This window comes from Danio aesculapii, chromosome 25, assembly GCF_903798145.1.
Source record: "Danio aesculapii chromosome 25, fDanAes4.1, whole genome shotgun sequence".
NCBI classification, from domain to species: domain Eukaryota; kingdom Metazoa; phylum Chordata; class Actinopteri; order Cypriniformes; family Danionidae; genus Danio; species Danio aesculapii.
The window spans coordinates 3,768,033-3,789,908 of record NC_079459.1 but is presented as its reverse complement, the minus strand read 5'-3'; the positions used below and the strand labels follow the sequence as shown (position 1 = coordinate 3,789,908).

The window sequence follows — 21,876 nt, the reverse complement described above, 5'->3', positions numbered from 1 at the left end:
CCTGAATCGCGAATCACTGCTCGCGGTTCATTTCAGAAAGGATCCTCTTTGTGTTTACCCTCACCTTCTGCACGACTTCTTGCTTGGTCTCTTGTCATGTTCTCCTTTCCAACGTGACACTCCGACAATGTAATTTCTCCGTCCTCTAAAACTAATTTGGATGTAAATCTGCTATTTGTGGAGATGTCAGATGGCGAATCGTTCAGCGGGAACCTGTGGAGCCAGCCACGGCGGCTTGATTTTAGTTAAAACCAATTAGAAATGACCAGAAATAACAGCGCCTGGAGATGAAGTCATTTTTCTCTTGAACCTCCCAGGAGAGTGCAAGGCCTCTCCACGGAGTTCCTTAAGTGTTTTAGAACATTAGAAGGGAGAGATGATGAAAATCGTCAAGCTTTTTTAATCATTGCATTTTGCATTTGGAAGTTTGTGAAGTGTAATAAGGCTAAGTGTGTCAAACGGGTTTGTCGGAATGACTTTGATAGAACAAAACTTGAATGACATCCATACTGTGTGCCGATTAAATAACTCTACTTATGATTCACAAGGTGAAATGTCAGAAAAAAATACACATTTGGTATGTGAAATTTACTTGTGTGATGTGATAATGTGCATACAGTATGTCACGGAATTTAATCATAACTTTTCACGTGACAACACTGAAGAAATGACACTTTGTAGAGTTGAATCTTCATGTGATTTAGTGGAGTGGTTAGGGCTCCTGACTACAGTACGGGGATAGTGGGTTCGAATCCAGGCTGATACAGCTATTTTGAAATGCTTAAATATCAGTTTGAAATGCTTTATTCTTGTATCGTTTTGTTTCAACATTGGTCTGACATCCGAATAAACACTTTGTGAATAAATATGTCTTGTTTTGGTCATAAAACAGAGTTGTTGCTAGATCAGAGACGGTTGTGGCCAGAAGTTAACAGGAACTATTTATATTATTCATTAAATTTCCCATTGTATTTTATTAACGTCTACCCAAAACCTAAACCCAACCATCACAGTTCTGTAAAAATATTAATTATTGTTTTACAGTGTTACAAAAAGATGCTAAATTGATGGCGTGTCAGCTGTATCCTATCTAGACTACACTATAAAACAGTAACATGATTAAAATAAATAAAATCATGATTTCGGAGTATTTGTACAAGTGGGGATTCGAACGCAAAAGTAATTTGAAGCATAATAACAACGTTCACACACACGGTCCACTAGGCCATATGAAACAGAAGTTTCAGCGACTCTGTCAGTCAAATGGAGAATCGCCAGGTCTCGAAACGCTACTAAAATGCCTCACGATTTGAATCGCTTTAGTCACGTGACCAGGTGTTTCGAAACACTTTAGTCACGTGACCTGGGTGTTTCGAAATGCTTTGGTCACGTGACCTGGGTGTTTCTAAACACCTTAGTCACATGACCTGGGTGTTTCGAAACACTTTAGTCACGTGACCTGGGTGTTTCGAAACACTTTAGTCACGTGACCTGGGTGTTTCGGATCATGCTTCGGTGCAGTGTTTCGAAACACTTCGGGATCTCGACACTGTGTCGAAACCTTAGTTTCACATCAGCCATCCCTAGCCAGAACACACTTTTACGTTTACATTCTGTAAATTTTGGATATAATTTTGCAAAAAAAAAGATTTTTGTTTTTGCTGGGAATCCACAATTTTTTTTTTTTGCACTTAAATAAACACCTTAAACTGAATTTACTCCTCGTCACTGGTTTTGTACATCTGCACCCCGGTACATCCTAACAATAAACATAGGAGGTTAAAAAAAAATGCAAATATTATCTGAAATCTTCAGATGAAACTCTTCAACTGGTCATCATCTCTTTATAATTAACATTAATCCCAAAGTCAAGCACACTCTGTAGTAGCCTAGTAAGTGGTAAAAATCTCAAACTTAAGCTAATAGTAATAAAACAAACTGTTTGATAGTCTAAGAGAGGTTATACATTCCATACAGTACATGGTATGTTTAGACGGGGCTTTACTGTACATTTTTGAGCTGGGCAGGAGAACGCTTCATAAGCATGTATAATCTGCTAAAGAATGTGCATTTCATGTTATTTTCTAACAGGATTAAGCCAGCGCTGTCGGCGAAACCAAAATGTTTTCTATAATTTAGACGACAGAATGAAAGATTCATAAACTCATGATTCATTTTTTTTCCATAGGGAGGGTGGCATAGTCTTGTTTCTTGATGGTGCTGTATCTTAAAGTGGGCTGGATGAAAATACAAGCAAACGTTTGTGGTTGTCACAGCGTTCTCGTCACATTTCTCAATACAGAGACTAGATTTTTGACTCATAGGTGTGGGGAAAAAACACTTCAGTCAGAATCACTTAATAGAATCATATAGAGCCGTATTAAGCATGCAGTTAGTGTTGGAGGGATGGTTCTGCTCTGGGCAAAACTCCATGCACCCGTCCATGGGGTAGACAGTAAAGATCCCGATAGCATTCATAAACAACTTTGATTGATTATGAGTTAATGTAATGGCCATGACACATGAGGCTGATAACTATACTTGCTAAATCTTCTAACCAATATCAACAATGATCTAGGAGGAGATGGTGGAAGGAGAGTATAATTGGCGAGAAACCAAATGCTGAAGAGAGACTGGGTGTATGATTAAAATCAGGGATCTCAAATTGCAGGCCCATGCCCACCTCATCTACCCACTTCTCCTTCCTCCGGCCCACAACTGAAGTCAAAAATATATTGTGATTTGGCCCAAAATCATTCATTTTTGAACCACTATGATTGTTGTGCAGTCGCATCTAGCCATTTGTGGTTTTGACCTGCCACCTATTGGACCTAGTTTTACTTTCGGTTTCTCTCAGTGTGCAGTCGAGAGAAACGCCATGCTTTTTATTGCTGGGGCTGATTTAATTGTTGAAGTATATGTAAGTACTCTATTTTTACTAAAGCTCAGTTGGGTCAGTTGATTATAGGTCAGTTGATTATAATCAGTTTTATACCAGCTGTATTTTGTTGTACAAACAGTTCTTTACTTCTTCAAATGTGCCGATTTTCATTATGAATGCTTGAAATATAAGCTTCATGTCTGATGTCCTAGGTAGGGTTAGGTAAATCGATACTTTTAAAACAGTACCGGTGCAAAAACGGTGCCTGAACTGACTATGGTGGATGACTCTAAAAAAATGTTTTATTTGACAAAATCTTTTTAAAAATTATTTTAATACAACAATATAATTAAAGTTTAAAGGGCACCTATGGCAAAAAATCTACTTTTCAAGCTGTTTGGACAGACATATGTGCATGTATGGTGTATAGACTGTCATATTGGGGTGATATAAGCACACCCAGTGCTTTTTTTTTCAATTTAACAACATAAAAAATTGTGGACCAATTGGAGCGGTTTTCAAACTGACCGCAACTTTACGTAGGAGAGCGGTCCCCCCGCCCACCAATATTGATTGACAGGCGCGTCATCATATCCTCAGTTTGTTGATTCACGTCCGCCATTTTCAGCGTGAGTCGAAGCGATATCACTAAAGGAACACGCTAGCTCTATTTTTAGATGCAAGGCTCATTGGGCTCAACACAAGATCAATATTCTCCACATTATCGCTCTGATCGGAATTATTGGTTGTATCTTTAGGTAGGTTTGCAAACATGTGTACTTCTCATTGAGTCTACCTTATACTTCAGCCGTTTGCATTTCTCACAATCCCAGAAGCTCCCTGTGATCTTAACTAGCATGCGTTTTACAATTATAAACATCGGTTTCTATCAGGGTACACTCAAGTCGACGGCTGGGCGCCGCGGACCGCTGCAGAAACCTGTTTAGAATTCAAAAATGCGTGGCGCGACGATTCGGGACACTTCATGTTTCTGCCGCGCCACAGAGAGTGTCTGGTGTGCCGTGGGGAGGCTTCGAGCGGCGCATCCGGTGCCTCAGTCAAAGTTAATTCAGTGTGCGTGGTTATTAGTTTCTGTGTACAAGCTCGGCACTTGAAACTAGCACACAGTTGGCTGTAAAACTGTACAAAGACACAAATGATTTTGTACTCTCTGCTTGGTCTGTGTCAGAGTCGTACATGTACGACTGAATGCTGTACCTCTCACTCCATCTCTTTCTCGCAGTCTGCCTGTCAGACTCTGTTGCAAACGCAGAGCGGGTGAGCTCATGGCCCCGCCCCCTTGTTACGTTGGCAGGAAGCCAAAACTAATTTACATGTGAAGCAACACACCCATAAATCAGCGAGCTGTGGACACGCCCCCAACATGACACTTTTTAACACATTATAATAAAAAAATCTGAATTGTGTTTTAAACTGAACCTAAACTGGCACACTCAGAAGAGCCATAATATTAATATTAAATCATAAAAAAGAGGTAAACTATGTGCCCTTTAAAGTAAACATCAATTCATAGTTTATATATTGAATTACTTTTATATATTTCCTTTGATCATTTGTTGGTTAGCATGAATTTAAGATTTGCATTATGAAATTACATTAGCCTGCTACTAACCTGTGGAAAGGCTGTCATCAAAATACTGAACTCCTTTTTTTCTAGGGTTGTTTACATGGTTATCAGTAATCTAATGATTTGCCTTAATCTGAATAAGACGATAATATGATTAAGGTGTTTACATGTTGATCTGAAGGGAGTCGCTTTCGCTCACCGAATGCGCTGTACTGCGTGCGTCTGTTCCCTAAGCAACAAGAACAAACACCTGACATCGCCCGTCCGTATTCCTCAAAGTTGTATAGAACTAAATGTTTAGAGATGGTGTGACAACGCATACCTATATGTGCTTTTGATACACCCCTTGATGATTCTTACATCTTTGTCGCAGCACCAGTGTCACCGGAATTCAACCGGTATGTACCGGAGCGAATTTGGTCTGGTACCGGTTACAAAGGTACCGGTGCTATAATGGCACCGGGTTTTGGTACCCAACCCTAGTCCTAAGATGCATCAATTATGTCAGGTTTCCACTTTTTTCTTTTATTAAATGTTAAAACGGCCCTCCTGTGATCTGTAAGCCACTAAAATGGCCCCCCGCCAAAATGAGTTTAAGACCCTTGAGTTAAATAGATCTTCAAGAGTTCACACTTAGCTGATGATTGATAATAAAGTGTATTTAATAATCGCAAAATTGTAATTTCCGGGAATTACCACCACAAAATCACAAAAAAAAATCGTGAAAAACTAGGGGGTCTCATACATATAATTTTTTCTTGTAATTGCAGAGTGCCTGCCTGCATCAGGGCCAATTTTTTTCCCCAGCATATCACAATTGCGCTGGGGCCCACCAACCCCTCAAGCGATCCACCCATCTCCATCTCTGTCATTGTCCCCCTACTCAGCTGTTACCTTTCCAGGGGTGTCTACACCAGCCTTGTCCTTGTATGGCTGAGAGAGCCACTGTCCTCCCCCCTCGCCGGTCTCCGCAGACTGAACAGTGAATGAGGATAAGTGTGAAGCGGCAGTCAATGAATCAAGCCGTCTGACCGGGGGGGAAGAGAGAGAGCGTTGAGTGGTCCCCCCTCGATCGCCCACGGGACTGGCCTCGCATTAGGAACTTCCTCGCCTGTGTGTTTCTGCCACAGGTTAAATGGATCGTTCCCATTAGCTCGGTGAGGGGACAGCTCCAATACGTGAAGGAGACTCTAACTTTGAATGTCACGGAGTGCCGAACCCCAGCGCGGCCCGTCAAGCACCCTGCCGGAGAACAGGCCTTGCTGACAATAACCATCCATGATAATCATTCGCTGTCAGGCGCTAAAGAAGCTGGAATTATGATGCACAGCCTGCTTGGTAGACCCAGACACAGAGCTCTTTTTTCATTCAGCGCTGCTGTTTGTGGGGCGACAGTACCTGTCACATCTAGGGACCAGAAATTGAATTTGCATCCTGCATATGGGTTGTTGACGTGATGCCGGGACCTCATTCAAGATCATGTGATTGAAGCCCGTGACGTGCACCTGTTCAATTTTTGTCTCAGAATTCTTGACATATTTCACTTTTTTGGAACCACTATAAAATGGCGTTCTTTTGGTGTGACACCCCTACACTGTTAGAAATGCAGGGTTCCACACAATACCCTTCATTTTGTCCCAACACAAATCAACTAAGTTAACTTGATTGTTTTTACAAATTGAAGTAGATTGAACATAAAACAATTAAGTCATCCCAAAAAAAAACTTAAGAATTGTGTTGATTCAGCTCATTTTATATAAGTAGTTCGAACAAGCAGCAAAACAATTTTTTTGTAGTGTATATATTGAACATGTACAACAACCCTGCTGAAAAATCCAGCTTAAACCAGCCTAGGCTGGTTGGCTGGTTTTAGCTGGTTGACCAGCCTGGTTTTAGAGGGGTTTTGGCCATTTCCAGACTGGTTTCCAGCCATTTCCAGCCTGGTCTTAACTGGTCTTAACTGGTTTGGCTGGGCTCCCATCCTGTCTAAGCTGATCAAGCTGGTTTTAGCTTGTCTTTTTCAGCCTGACTTACTGGAGACATGAATCATTTCAAATGATTCAGTTCAATTTGGTGAACTAGTTCAACCGGTTCACTTAGAAGATCCGGTTAAAACGATTAGTTCGTGATTGCGATACAGAAATAAAGCCCGTTATTGGGTACAAACATGTTAAAGTAATAGTTTTGAGTCTTTGTATTTAATGCTGTCACAGTGCTGCTATCATGTCCACTTGTTGTTTTTGTCGTGGGAGCAAGAGCGAGGATGACTGGAGGAGAACCGGCTCAATCTGACCAATGGCAGCAGGACTACAGACTCTGAGGTGCTGTATGGTCAAACACCTGCAGCGCGAAGTAAATAGATTTACTTCTTAAAGGCTTACAGAAAGATTATGTATTAAATACATTGACAAAGACGAAAACGAAGGAGGTTTTTGATATCATTTTAGTTAGTTTCAGCTAGTTTCAACCCAGGGTCATTCTGAAAACGTAGTCCCGTGGACGTTTCGGGAGACTGCGAAATACGTCCCGGGAGGTACATATTTTTGCAGTTTTCATTTTCGCGAATCCAGGAGTGCTGTTCGCGCCCGCTGTTCTCGCGTAAACCTACCAGGGGCCGCTTTCGACCGATCCTCTGTCTGACTGACTGAATGACTGACTCTCCGGCTGACCAATCCACAGACCCACCCTCCTCCTTCCCTAAACCCAACCAATTTTATCGATTGACCCGCCCACCCACTTACTTCCCTAAAACCCAACCAACGATTTACAAAAGCCATCCAGAAAAAAAAACCCTCATCTGATTTTTACCACGTTTTCAGTTAACAAAAATTATAAAACATTTTTTTTTTTGTTTTTTTTTTTTCGTTTTCGTTAACTATAATAACCTTGATATTAACATCTTATGACATTTTGTGCCTGCTGGGATAGCTTTTCTACATTTTTGCTATGTCTTCGATTACGAATATAGGACATTTTTATGGTTTAGTAAACAGTGAAACAATTGGTATAGTTGACCACTAAAGCCGCCTTTCCACTGCAAACGACATTCAAACACGACTGTCGGAATACGCCCCCTTGTGGATTTTCAGTTTTGTTGTGCACCATGGGTGAGAAGCTGTTCTGGCAGCGTCCAAAATAAAGGAGTATCCGCAGCTCAAATCGGATCCAAATTTATTCGGAGATGATCGGAACTCAGCTCCCGGACTACTCTCCATTGCAAATGAATGACTTCCGGTCTGTCGCTTGTCGTTTGTCATGTGCAGTGGAAAGCAGGCTTAACATGTTCTAAAACATTCATTCATTTTCCTTCGGCTTAATCCCTTTATTCATCAGGGATCACCACAGCGGAATGAACTTCCAACCTATCCAGCATATATTTTTTTCACAACGAATGCCCTTTTAGCTACAACCCAGTACTGGAAAACACCCATACACACTCATTCAAACACTCATTCACTCACCAATTTAGTTTATTCAATTCACCTATAGTGCATATGTTCGGACTGTGGGGCAACCGGAATACCTCACGCCAACACGGGGAGAACATGCAAACTCCACACAGAAACGCCAACTGGCCAAGTCGGGATTTGAACCAGTGACCTTCTTGCTGTGAGGCGACAGTGCTAACCACTGAGCCACCCAATCGCCCTGGTTCTTAAATATCTTAAACACATATTTGTCAACTACCCATATTGTATATTCTTTATGCTCTGATGAATTGAGACCAGTTTCACCATGCTTATCACTTAACACGGAATTTGGATGAGGAGTAAAGACCCGTGCAGGTCTAAGATCAGATTTGGTGTTTCTAAAACATGACATGATTGCAAATGGGAGAGCTGGAAGCAGTTCAGCGTGACACTGTCACCATGTTTTTTTTTTTTCCTCCCCCATCTGCGATACAGACGGCTTTACCTGGCAGGAACGCGTGCGACTCGGCCCTCTGTGGCAGATGTGCTAAAGGTTAACTTCAAACAGTCATCAGTGCGCTCGGCATATGGAATCTACCCCAGGAAGAAGCCAATGAATGATAGACCTGGACATGCTTTGAATATTTCTCCGGGAAATACCCAACATGTAGTTCTCCAATCAGCGCTGTTTGTCCTTAAGCATGAATATGGACATTATTACATTGTGACATGTTGTTCTGTTGTTTACATTTGGCTTTTTGACTAATACAGAAAGTCTGTGAGCTCATGCGAATGTCAAGATTATGTTCGTTTTGTGTGACTCACCTGTAGACATCCGGAAAAAAAGATGACCTGTGCTTGGCTGATGCAAAAAGCGGAAATTATCATGAGTAAGTCTTTAGCCTTGAGTTGACTTTCATGTCCGCAAATGATAACAAGCATATTCTTATGTCAGAGCCAGTGTGTTATCAGAAAGACACATATCAGAAAGTCTGCGCATCCATCCATCCATCCATCGATCAGCAAATCAATCATTAGGGATGCATCGAGGCGGCACGGTGGCTCAGTGGGTAGCGCTGTCGCCTCACAGCAAGAAAATCGCTGGTTCTAGACCCGGCTGGGTCAGTTGGCATTTCTGTGTGGAGTTGGCATGTTCTCCCCGTGTTGGTGTGGGTTTCCTCAGGGTGCTCCGGTTTAAAAGACATGCGCTATTGAGAATTGGGTCTATCTATCTATCTATCTATCTATCTATCTATCTATCCATCCATCCATCCATCCATCCATCCATCCATCCATCCATTCATCCATCCATCCATCCATCCATCCATTCATCCATCCATCCATCCATCCATCCTTCCCTCAGTGGTGGTCTAAATATTTTTACTTCACTACTGTACTTAAGTGCATATTTTGAGTATCTGTACTGTATTGTAGTTTATTTATGTTAGGAAACTTCAACTTTTACTTTACTACAATCCCAAACAGTGTATTGTACTACATTTTCTAATCACCTCCAAGACCAAATGGTGTTTTATTCATGAAAATACTGAATTGTGTCAGTGAACCCGTTCTGCCGGGTCACAAATTGCATGGAACAATGGACTGATATCTTTTCACAAGTCAACAACTCACTGATTCAAATTATCTGTTCAGAGTGAGTCTCCAGTAAAAGATTCATTGATTCAAATGATTTGTTCAGAGTGAGTCTCCAGTAAAAGATTCATTGATTCAAATGATCTGTTCAGAGTGAGTCTCCAGTAAAAGATTCATTGATTCAAATGATTTGGTCAGAGTGAGTCTCCAGTAAAAGATTCAATGATTCAAATGATTTGGTCAGAGTGAGTCTCCAGTAAAAGATTCACTGATTTAAATATGCATTCAGAGTGAGTCACCAGTAAAAGATTCATTGATTCAAATGATGTGTTCAGAGTGAGTCTCCAGTAAAAGATTCATTGATTCAAATGATTTGGTCAGAGTGAGTCTCTAGTAAAAGATTCAATGATTCAAATGATTTGGTCAGAATGAGTCTCCAGTAAAAGATTCATTGATTCAAATGATTTGGTCAGAGTGAGTCTCTAGTAAAAGATTCACTGATTTAAATATGCATTCAGAGTGAGTCACCAGTTAATGAATCATTGATTTTTCCCTTCTATCTATCTATCTATCTATCTATCTATCTATCTATCTATCTATCTATCTATCTATCTATCTATCTATCTATCTATCTATCTATCTATCTAAATGAACAACGAAACAGTTCTCTTGCTGTCCTCCAGCTGAATTCCCCATCACTTTGTAAGCACAGTCGTGATGTCGTCCTCTGAAGAAGGCCGGACGAGCTTTTTTTTTTTTCTCCATCTGTCAAGGATGAATTCACCTCCAAACTGACCCATCAACCCCATCTTCCAGTGGAGTAGACATAACCTGGCAGGCTTCACTGGTGTCAGGGCCTGGACCCAGACCCCCTCCAGCTCCAAACTCCGTTCGCCCATTGGTTCCCTGGCCCCTTCCCCTTGCACCCTCCAATCAGAGCCCTCCCAATGACACCTAGAGGAGGAAGTGGGCTCTCTAACCACCCCTCCCCTCGCTCTCCTAGCAACAGGCCATTTTTTTTTCCTTCTGACCGAGTCTAGCGTCCTCTTTTTGACAGTAATGATTTCCGAGCAAGTACATTTTTTTGTGTTAAGATTGGTTTTCATATCTGTAAGTGACATTGACAGAATGGCTGTTGTGCTTTGGGAAGGATCAGAGACAGATAGCTGATAGCGCTGCAGAATAGGGATGGGGATGGCATGGTGGAGATAGAGAGGGAGGACGGGCCAAGAATGAGTGATTGTGACAGAAGTTGGATCAAAGACTGACGGTGTCTTCTCAATGGAGTTTATGAGGTATCTGATAACCTCAGCACATGGCCTGCTTTGTTTCATTCTGTGTTAGAGTGATCGTTTTTCACATGGTGATAGGATATACTTTTCTTTTTTGTCCACAGGGCTGGTTGGTTTTTTGGATGCCATATGGGCTGTACTATATATTTAGAAAATGTTAAATAGTTATTTAGGGCGGCACGGTGGTTTGCACTGTCACCTCACAGCAAGAAGATCCCTGGTATGAATACCGGGAATGCTGGGACACTTAGCATGTCTGTGTGGAGTTTGCATTTTCTCCCTGTGTTGGTGTGGGTTTCCTCCAGGTGCTCCGGTTTCCCCTACAGCCCAAACACATGCGCTATAGGTGAACTGAAGAAACTAAATTGGCTGTAGTGTATGAGTGTGGATGGCTGTTTCCCAGTTCTGAGTTGCAGCTGAAAGGGCATCCGCTGCGTAAAACAAATGCTGGAATGATTCATTCCGCTGTGGCGACCACAGAAATAGAGACTAAGCTGAAGGAAAATGAATGAAATGGTTATTTAGGCACTGCTTTCAACTGCTGCTTGTGCAATTTTTCAGAAACTGTGTGACTTTCTTCTGTGGAGTATGAAATTAAATATTTTAGGAGACTATTGTATGTATTGTATGATACTAATATGTACATGTTTTACGAATAAATCATGATTCATCAAAACTCTCATACTAAAATATATTTTTATTCTAAATGTATGAACTAAAACAACTTATACCACATGTATGCAATAATCATGTACACCCGGGGCCCATACCTGCCAACACGTTTTTCCCAGGAGTCTCCCATATTTCACACTCATCTCCCGCCACTCTCCTATTTTGTTATTTCTCCCGGGAAACTCCTGTAATTTGTATAGCCCAATCTAGTTATGAAAAATCACTTTTTGTCCATGTTTGTCAAGCGGCCAGATCTTGTATGAAGCTCATCACCTCACATAATTGACAGAGTATTCAAATCTTGAAGCATTTTTTACCTCAATCTGGCAACATACCGCACATCACAGTGGTGCTGTTGATTTCTGCATTGGTGGTAGATGCGGGATTGGCAGTGGTAGCAACATCAGTAGTACTAGACCCTCACGACATACAGTATATATATATATATATATATATATATATATATATATATATATATATATATATATATATATAAATGAGCAATATCATATGAGTGGCATATTTGGTTTATTTATAGTGCAAAGTGTCCAATCCAAAAATCCCCAAACTAAAGTAGTCAAAATATATACAAAAATAAACAAACAAGAAATAACAACAATAAACAAAAAAAAATATGCACACAAAGTTCGCTATCCAGACTCTCAATACTTCTGGCAACCGATATGCCACTACTCTCGCGCCAAACTCCTATACGTCTCCCACACTGAACTGAATTCGTGTCGCTTTCTTTATAATCAAGCGACTCTGTCCATTATGGCTTGATTAATCTCACTGTAATCTTGGAATTAATCTAGATTAATCTAGAATAAAATGACTCATTTGAATCCTGCCGAAGGCATTCAGAATATGTGCGCTACCCAAATAATGACTAAAAGTAAGTCTTTGAGAACGGGTTTCTCAAGTCAGGTGGCGCATTAGACCAGGGGCATATCTCCTGTTTCCAAAATGCATCACAAACTGCTTGAGAAACTGATCTACTATAATAATTGGGGATGAAAATAAATGATGTTCAATAAGATGTACTGTTTATTCAGTTAAACATGAATGTTGAACTGTAGGCCTACATAAAATCAAAATAGCGATTTTTGATTAACTTAATCTGACTAAAGTCATAACTGAACTAAACAGAAATGAAATTAAGACATGTGAAGTATGCAGATATTAGTGGCATCATTGAAGTAAACACCGCAATCAAACTATTACCGTCATGTAGGACTTTTCGCCATATTTTTCGACAACATCCACACACATGGCTGTCAGTAAAGGACCACACATTCGGCGTGCTTTATTAAATTCCACTCTCACCAGTCCTTACTCCTTATTTGCGTCTAATACCCTAGTTTGTCACGGGGGCATGAATGAAATGTTCATGAGTTAAAGTAAAACTGCCGAACTGCAGTTAAAGTTACCCAAAATTACAGGAAACTCTTACATGAAAGCACTTCACGTAAACACCTTAATTACACTATTGTCTGTTAAGGCAAATAACTAGATTACAGATGTCCATGTAAGCGTAGTCCGTAGTGTCTTTCGAAGTTAGTGAAAGATCCAGAAGGGCATCCTGCCGATTTGATTCAGAAGGGCACTTGTTTTGTTCGACGGCTCACAGGTTTGACTTTCATTCACCGTCAATCATTTTAAAGAGCACCCGGTTCATTTCATTTGTATATGTTTTACTCGAATGCATAAACTCTATAGGTGCCTGATAGTTATATGTGGAGCTAACGTTAATCATATTCACTCTAGTGAACTGCATCCATGTTAGCATGTCACGTTTGATGTGGTCATTTCACAGTAGGAACACACACAGGTTCGAAGACTCGTTCTCGCCCCCCTACAGTGCAATTCGGTCAGGTATACATCCACACTAAAATATCATGGTGAAAGTCATCATAGCTTGTGTAGAATAGACCCAGATCCCAACCCAACTTTGAGAATAGATTAACGGCGATATTTTTTTATCGCCCGAGAAGAGTCTCGTGTCAACGCAGCACGTTAACGCCGATAACAGCCCAACACTAATTTTCATACAACATTGTGCACGTAAGTTTCCTTCTGTCTCTATATCCACACTTCATTTGTATATTACATCACATAAAATACATCAAGCACCCGTTATTTAATCACCCTTTATGTTGTTTCATGCCTGTATGACTTTCTTTAGTGGATAGCAACGATTTGAATAAGCAATAGTCGCTCAATTGCATGCATTAGCAAATAATGGATTTGGAATTTTGGGTTAAATTAAACTAGATCTTAGTATGAGACCTGTGTTAAGCCCAGTGTCTCTACACTCTTAGAAATAAAGGTACGTGAGCTGTCACTGGGGTGGTACCTTATCAAAAGGAACAAATTTGTACCTTAAAGGTTCTTATTAATACCTCAAGGCTTCATATTAGTTCCTGAAAAGTATAAAAGTGTTCCTCTTATCATTTTTAGGTACTAATATATACTTTTGAGGTACCACTATGGACTCTTTAAGGACAAATGTGTACCTTTTGAAAAGGTACTACCCCAGTGACAGCTCGTGTATCTTTATTTCTGAGAGAGTATTAGCACCAGCTTGACGTCATATATTTCAGAAATTGCCATTTAGCCGAAATCCTGAGTGCTTTGAGATTTGATTGCAGGTGTAACAAGAGGAATATTGCTTGTTTGTTTCTTTGTGTAATGTTGTTTTTGGACATTGTGCTCCCGGTGATGGCGTTGTTGATCTGTGAAGCTTGACCGGAGTGCCGCAAGTGTCGCTTCTGGGCCCTTTCGTTTTCTTTCGTTTTTTTTTTTATTCTGGCGTGTCCTCAGGTGCGTCTGTGCGCACATGTGCCTGCTCATTTGCTTTACCGTCTTTGACTTGTATTCCCCCATCCCTAGTAAAAAGAAAAAAAACATGTGAAGCATCGTTATCGCCATCCAGACCACTTTTTATTTTCGGTGGAATTACTGAATCATGTCAGCTCGACGTCCCTTGAGTTTCAAATGCAAGCTGTAGAAAAATTAGCCATTGCTTCCGCATGACAAGTGGGATCTATTAGTCTGCTCTGGCCCATAGAGCATGAGCGCGCTCGGTCCACATGGGACCCTCTGTTTTCAGTAACGTGCGTGCACACACACATACACGCATCCATCCGCGGTTCTGTGGCATTAGTCATGCTTTTAAGGTCAGACATAAAGATGCACCCGGTGCTTCTGGGCTACGCCGACAGACAGGAACATATTCACAGATCTGTTTAGCATTCTGTTTGTGATTTCCTGTTAATTTCCATTGCGTGGAGGTCAACTGTGACAGCAAGGCAACTGCCTGGTCTGTGTGACGGCAGCATACTGACCTGCCCGACCTTGCTTAGGCACAGCCTGTGGCAGCGCTAGGAAGCATTAACACAGTCGAAGCTAGCTTTTGGCTTTCGGTCAATGTCACGGCTTACAGCGTCTCAGATGCAATATGCTGTCAGCTTTCTCTGTATTTTACATCGCTTTCAGCCGTACATGAGTGTGTTTTTGTGCATTGTTATATTGAATAATGACTAAACGTCCTTAATTTGTGTGTTTTTTTATCTCTTTCTCTTGCAGGTATTTCAGTAACAAAGAAGACACACACCTGTAAGTCATGTATTTTACTTTTAATCTAATTATTAAATGTTTATTATTATTATTATTATTATTATTATTATTATTATTATGTAATATTAATATTAGTTTAAAGGGATAGTTCATCCAAAAATGAAATCTCTGCCATCATTTACTTATCCGTCACTTGTTCTAAACTTGTTTGTGTTTCTCTCTTCTGTTGAGGATGCAAGCCGAGTGCTTTAGTGTCCCACCAGTTACTATATACAGCCATATCGCACTGCTACGAGTGTGATATTGTGTTTATACAACAGTTTGACAACATAATCGTGTGTATAAATAAGAAAATCAAAGATGGAGAGTCTCAAAAACTCTTTTGTACAAGGAACTACTTTCTTCCACCATTCATTCACCCCTGCAGCTGACGGTCAGAACAGCAGAAACCATTGCTAATTCACCAACGTCACTTTAGAGCTAGTATTTGAATGATTCTCTAGCGTAATGTCTAAAGTGATGACAAAACAGGTGATTTTGCTCACGTTGTAAGATTATAATGCTAAACAGCATGAAATGCCATCAGTCTACAGAGATTTCCCAGTATTTCTCTGTTGCAATCGAGTGATCACAATAATTAACTCCAAAAAAATCCAAAGCAAAGCAAACACTAGCAGATTACTAGGGTATAAATATAGCACTACAACATACAAAAGAGAGAGATCGACTTAGAGTGTCACTTACCTGTTTTATAATGATTTGATCAGCTGAACTTTAAATTTACGCTGAGTTTTTCTCCCCTAAGGACTTATTATGCAGCCTCTGTCACCATCTTTTGGTGGAAAGCCAACTGTCAGTTCTCTGTTCAGCATGACAGGCTAATGGCCGCCGATGCACTGAATCTCCAAAATTATAGATATTTAGAATAGATACTCTATTTATAAATAAACTACATAGTTGCAATCCAAACAACTACATTCTTGCCTAAAAAGCCTAGAAAAACTACATTATGTTGTCCAACAGCTGCAATATTTGTCAAACTGTAGTGAGTTTTTGATCTGCTGTCACTCTATGTGGGCGGAGTAATACACAAGGGTGAAGAGGCTGTATGAGTGCTGGTATTGCAGATTATTAGGTATAAATATATATATATATATATATATATATATATATATATATATATATATATATATATATATATATATATATATATATATATATATATATATATATATATATAGATATTTGTTTTTCTGGTCACACTTTATTTTGATGGACCATTTGTTGAATTTAGGTTACATTGCATCTACATGCCAACTAATTCTCATTAGAGTATAAGCAGAGTGTTATTGTTAGGTTGGGGTTAGGGTTAGTGTAAGCTGACATGTACTTGCAAAATATCTTATAGTCAGTTAAATGTCTGTTAAAGGAGCAGTATCAGCAGACATTAAGCAGACAGTCTACTAATACTCAAATGGGCCATCAAAATAAAGTGTTACAGTTTTTCCAATCATGGAAGTCAATGATTAGATGTTTACAGCACTCTCCAAAATATCTTCTTTAGTGTTCAACAGAATAAAGATGATAAAGGTTTGATACCACATAAATGAAGAATTAAAACTTTGAGGTGAACTATCCCTTTAAGGCTTTTTTTAATTTGATTATTTGATATGTTATTGCATGGGAGAAACTGTTATTTTATAGATGCTACTTGCTCTTTGGAAACAAGGATGCGGTTTGCGCATGACCTCCTTGAGTGAGGTTAAAAACGTTTCTTTTGATAAGTCTCAGAGAGAGATAGGGATCAGCTCTGGAGGGAAGACTGTAGAATATCTGACAGGTTGCATACGTGACCTTTCGAGACTTTGTGCATCCAGCAGATTAAGTATATCAGTGACTTGATCTTAGTTACAGGTTTTTGTTGAGGTTGCAGGTCGGTTCAATTTCACACCTGGGCTTGTGAAGAGGTGTTTCAAGCTGAACATTTGAATACATTTGCTCAGTGCTGGGGAAGTTACTCTAAAACTTGTGGAGCTACAAGAAGTTCACAATTTATTCAAGTAATTCCACAGGATTTCCACTGGTTATGGGATATTCTGGAATATCGTGTCAGTTTAAAAGTCTATTTTAGGCATTGAATGTCAATCAATTGTATATGATTTTGTCTAGGTCAGGCATGTCCAAGCTCGGTCCTGGAGGGCCGGTGTCCTCAAAAGTTTAGTTCCAACCCCAATCAGACACACCTGGGCTAGCTAATCAAGCATTTACTAGGCTTTCTAGAAACATCCGTGCAGGTGTGTTGAGGCAAGTTGGAGCTAAAATCTGCAGGACACCGGCCCTCCAGGACCGAGTTTGGACACCCCTGGTCTAGGTCATGGAGTTTCAGGGATTTTTGTTATTTAAATTTAAATGTAACTTTCCATTTATCAAAATGTAATTGTATTTTTATGTTTTTTGTAGCGTAAATGGTCACTGACCAAATTGAAAATATAGCGAATTAGGTAGTAAGCTAATTGCCTGATGTTTTGACAGCTTTTTGCCTCTGCAACTGATATTTAGTCATGTGTTTAAAGGTAAAATTGGTGTAAAATAATCCTAATTTAATGTATTAATCACCTTCGTATAAAGCGGATAAAGTGGTTCTTTCTGGACATTCACAGTTTATCGATGTGGGGGGGTCACAGATCGCGGCGTACTGTTCCTTTATGTCATGGTGTCCCCCAAGGGTCAGTACTTGGTCCACTTCTCTTTAGTATTTATATGTTGCCTCTTGGTCAAATCCTGCAAAAATTTGGGATTAGATGAGCACCCCACTTCGAGCCCCTGCCCCTCCAAAGGTCTCTGCATGGCACTGTATTCCATACAAAGTATAAAACTGCTTGGTCAGTTCTTGTCACATGACACTCGCAGTATTCTGAAAGATGTTTTCAACTCAACTGGGTGCCCCTTGCGCGCATCGTTCCCAATATGTTACGCAATCCGTGCGTAAATCTTCCAAATGTCACTCCCATGTGACAAGTGACAAGTGCGCAATCAATAACGAACTTGTGCATGTAAAATATGTGAACGAAAAGATTTTTCAAAATAAAAGATTGTTCAGACTCAGATTATAAATAAAACTGAAATAATTAATGATTTCTTGTGTGGCCTGGTACCAGTTGGTAAAAAGCAATACGATTAACAAACCCTTGAGTTAAGTAAGGCAAGTCAATCTAACTTCCAGTCCATATTTGCTTCGAGCATTAGCATCTTGATCTAAACAGATGTGACGTGACAAAACACAAATAAAGATAGGCTATATGATCCTTTTTATCTGTTAAGTGTTTATAGGTAATAGAAATTCAGCTGCTTAGTCAGGAAAAGTGAGGGTAAGTGATATTTGGTTTAGTGTCCCTACTGAAAAAAACAGCTTAAACCAGCCTAGGCTGGTTAACTGGTTTTAGCTGGTCGACCAGCCTGGTTTTAGAGGGGTTTTGGCCATTTCCAGGCTGGTTTCCAGCCATTTCCAGCCTGGTCTTAGCTGGTTAGGCTGGAAAATGACCAGCTAAAATTAGCTTGACAACCTAGCCAGGCTGGGAGCCCAGCCAAAACCAGCTATGTCCAGCTTAAACCAGGCTGGTCAAGCTGGTTTTAGTTGGATTTAGCTGGTCATTTTCCAGCCTGACCAGCTAAGACCAGGCTGGAAATGGCTGGAAACCAGCCTGGAAATGGCCAAAACCCCTCTAAAACCAGGCTGGTCAACCAGCCTAGGCTGGTTTAAGCTGGATTTTTCAGCAGGGGTGGGAACTCTGATTTCAACTATGGTCACACTAGCAGAAGTGTATGCTAACAATAATGATTTTATTAACTGTGCTACAAAGTGAAGAAAACTTCACAGCTACTTTACAGTATGGCCACAAATACCTTTGAAAATATTTACGCCAGAGTTGTTTAACAAAACTGGTGTTAGCATTGTTAGCTTCTTAATAGCAGCCAGTTGCTAAAAGGCTGTGTTTGTTTAACATTTCAATTATCTGTAAATCTAGCTGAATGAAAGATCCTCTTGTCATTTTATATAAAAAATACCATCATCCTTTCATCAGTCTCCGTTCCCTTGACTCGTTGAAAGGCTTTAGAAGCACCCGGTTGTAGCTGTCTTCTCCATTCATCCAGCGTAAAGGTGGATCTTTCATCCTTTCTTCCAGGGCCCTACCGCTATCTTAATTACACTGCTGATCACTTCTCCTTAACAGAAGGAAGTGAAATCAAAGAACGTTTCAAGCGAGAGGGTTCAAAGCCATAGACCGCACTTCCCTATTTAATCTCAATGAAAGAAATGCTAATGACGCGTGTCAGAGGGAGCAAGAGAGGCCGTCGGAGAGAAAGGATGAGAATGAAGCGTGGAGACGACATGTTAGGGATGGGAGCATGGGTCAAAGGGTGCTGTTTGACAGAGAAAGGGTTCAAAAGACACATAATGGGAAGAAAGAGTGTCCCTCAAGTTACAAAAGAGCTGGCTGAATTGGCTTTCTTTAGTCATCAAATACAACTTGATCTTAATTACGTTCACTAGTAGAAAGGAACACCCTAGCAATCACTTAGCAATGCCCAATAGTGTCATTGAGGCCAGCTAGCAGTGAATAAACCTTACTACTTTGGCCTCAAGGTGCACTAGGCTGAAAGAGTAGAGTAACAGAAGGGTTTCATTAGTGCTCTGACCCGGATGGGAGTACGTTTTAAGGGGCTGAGTGCAATGGAGAGTCAAGAGGAACACTAATGACTGAGGCTAGAAGGTTCAGTCTTTAGTGTCCTTGTTAGTACACTGATCTCCCATGTTGGAAAATGCTTGGATCATCTTCAGAGCAGTACAAGTAGAACCAGAATCGCCATACTCTGAGCTGTGGACTGGATGGGAGTGACATTTGGAAGATGATTGTAATAGAAGCTAGCTAGAAGGACCTGTGCAAGTAAACCTCACTGACCTAGCCTAAAGAAACACACTAGGGACTGACACTAGAGACTATCTCTGGCGTCCTTGATAGTGCGTCCATTTCAGAACTTTCTTGGATTGAGGTTAGTAGAACCAGAATTAATTGGTGCTGTGACCTGGTAGGAGAATTGGGTTGAATGGATGTAGTATCCACTTAACCAGTACTCCTATTACTACCACTCAACCAATTCTTCCTATTATTGTAGGATCCCTGCAGTTAAACCTTTCTAACCTGGCCTCAAGAGCCATATAACAACTGACTAGGCCACAATCTTTACCACACATGTTAGTACACCCATACGCCCATGCAGCCATTTCTCTAGGCAAGTTTGGTCAGGATGTCAGGTCCAAACCATTTTTGAAATACATCCTGGGATTTTTAATAACCACAGAGAGTCAGGATCTTGGTTTACATTTAATCCGATGGACGGTGTCCACTCACAGTACAGTGTCCATGTTACTATGTTGGGGCACTAGGACCCACACAGATCAAAGGGAAAGCACCCTATTGGCCTCACTAGTACCTCTTCCAGCAGCAGTTGTCCCATGTGGTCTCCCATCAATGTACCAACCAGGTACAATCCTGCTTAGGTTCAGTGGGCAAGAATGTGAGAGCTGAGGAGAGCTAGTTGCCACTAGCCTGCTTGGGACTGATGCTAGAGGCCATTGTCTTCAGGGTTCTTGTTTGTGTATTCCCACCACCCATTCGGGAAAATTGTCTTGAAACCTGACCCATGTTTGGTGAGTAAAACTAGAGGGGGTTTATTAGTGCTATGACCTTGGATGGGAGTAAAGACCCATGCATGTCAGACTGATTTTTGTTCAAGTTTTTTTGCTCATGCTTTTGATTTGACCCATCATGCCAAAAACAGGTCCTACAAGTGATTTTGGCACTTTAATTCACATGCTTGGAGCTGCGGAAGGTACAGTACAGGAAACAAGATTTGGTGCTGCTCAACCACAAAAACAGTCTAGCCTAGCACACATTCGTAATGAAGAAGAAGGTCCAACAAGGCAAGATGAATGGAGAGCTGTTTTTTTATTGGGTTCTGGACACAAGGATGTCCACAGTATGATGAACGCAACAGTGGCTACAAAAATGTTAGCAGAAAGAGTAATTGCAGATCAACTAGGATTCGAGTTTCATTTAACTTTTTTACTTGACTTTTAAGTGCTATTTAAGGTCAGGGAGTGATTTTGCACGTTCAATCTGCACATCGACAGTGAAAATCGATTTGGTATAAATGCCGAAAAACGTCTGAAATCACTGATCATCCTGGTGTGCATGAGCCTTAAGGTTTAACAGGGAGCAGAGTAATATATACCAGGTAGAGCAAGTAAACCCAACACAGTCTCACGGCAATTCGTAACTTTTTGATTTAGTGGCAAACTCGTATGAATTCGTACCATCTAATTTGTACAGTTTAGTACTATTTGCTTATCACCCATGATGGTTGAGTTTATGGGTGGGGTTGGGTGCCACTCCTCCTTTTTAAACTCCTTTTTTTGTATGACTGAACTCTTACTCTTACGTACTCACGTTTTCTTGTGAGATCAGGCTGGTAAACCTCACTAACCTGCTCTCGCGGTGCACTTGCGACTAGAAGCTGTAGTCTTTGAATCTCACTCAGAGTTGTGTGAGCAAAACCGTAGGGGCTATAATAGCAACCACATTGAAAACATTATGCTATATCCAAACTTGTTAAATTAGCCTTTTAGCATGTAATACAAAACTTCACATCGAATTTCCTTTTGCGCTCGGAAATACCCCACATTAAAGAAACGAAATGATGTGCATGTTGACTTTAATGAAGGGAGCAGCTGAGATTGGCTGATGTACAGGGTAGTGAGGGTTGGGTGGGGGTTGTGCAAATGTGCGTTTTACAATCGAC

The 21,876-nt window shown here is 40.5% G+C and overlaps 1 protein-coding gene across 1 annotated transcript in view; it reads left to right on the top strand.

The window, feature by feature from the left end:
• roraa (RAR-related orphan receptor A, paralog a) overlaps positions 1-21,876 on the top strand; it is a 559,428-nt gene that overhangs the window by 337,618 nt on the left and 199,934 nt on the right. The window contains exon 2 of the mRNA XM_056451506.1: positions 15,025-15,054. Coding sequence (XP_056307481.1) covers positions 15,025-15,054 — 30 coding nt within the window. The remainder of the gene's footprint in view (positions 1-15,024; positions 15,055-21,876) is intronic.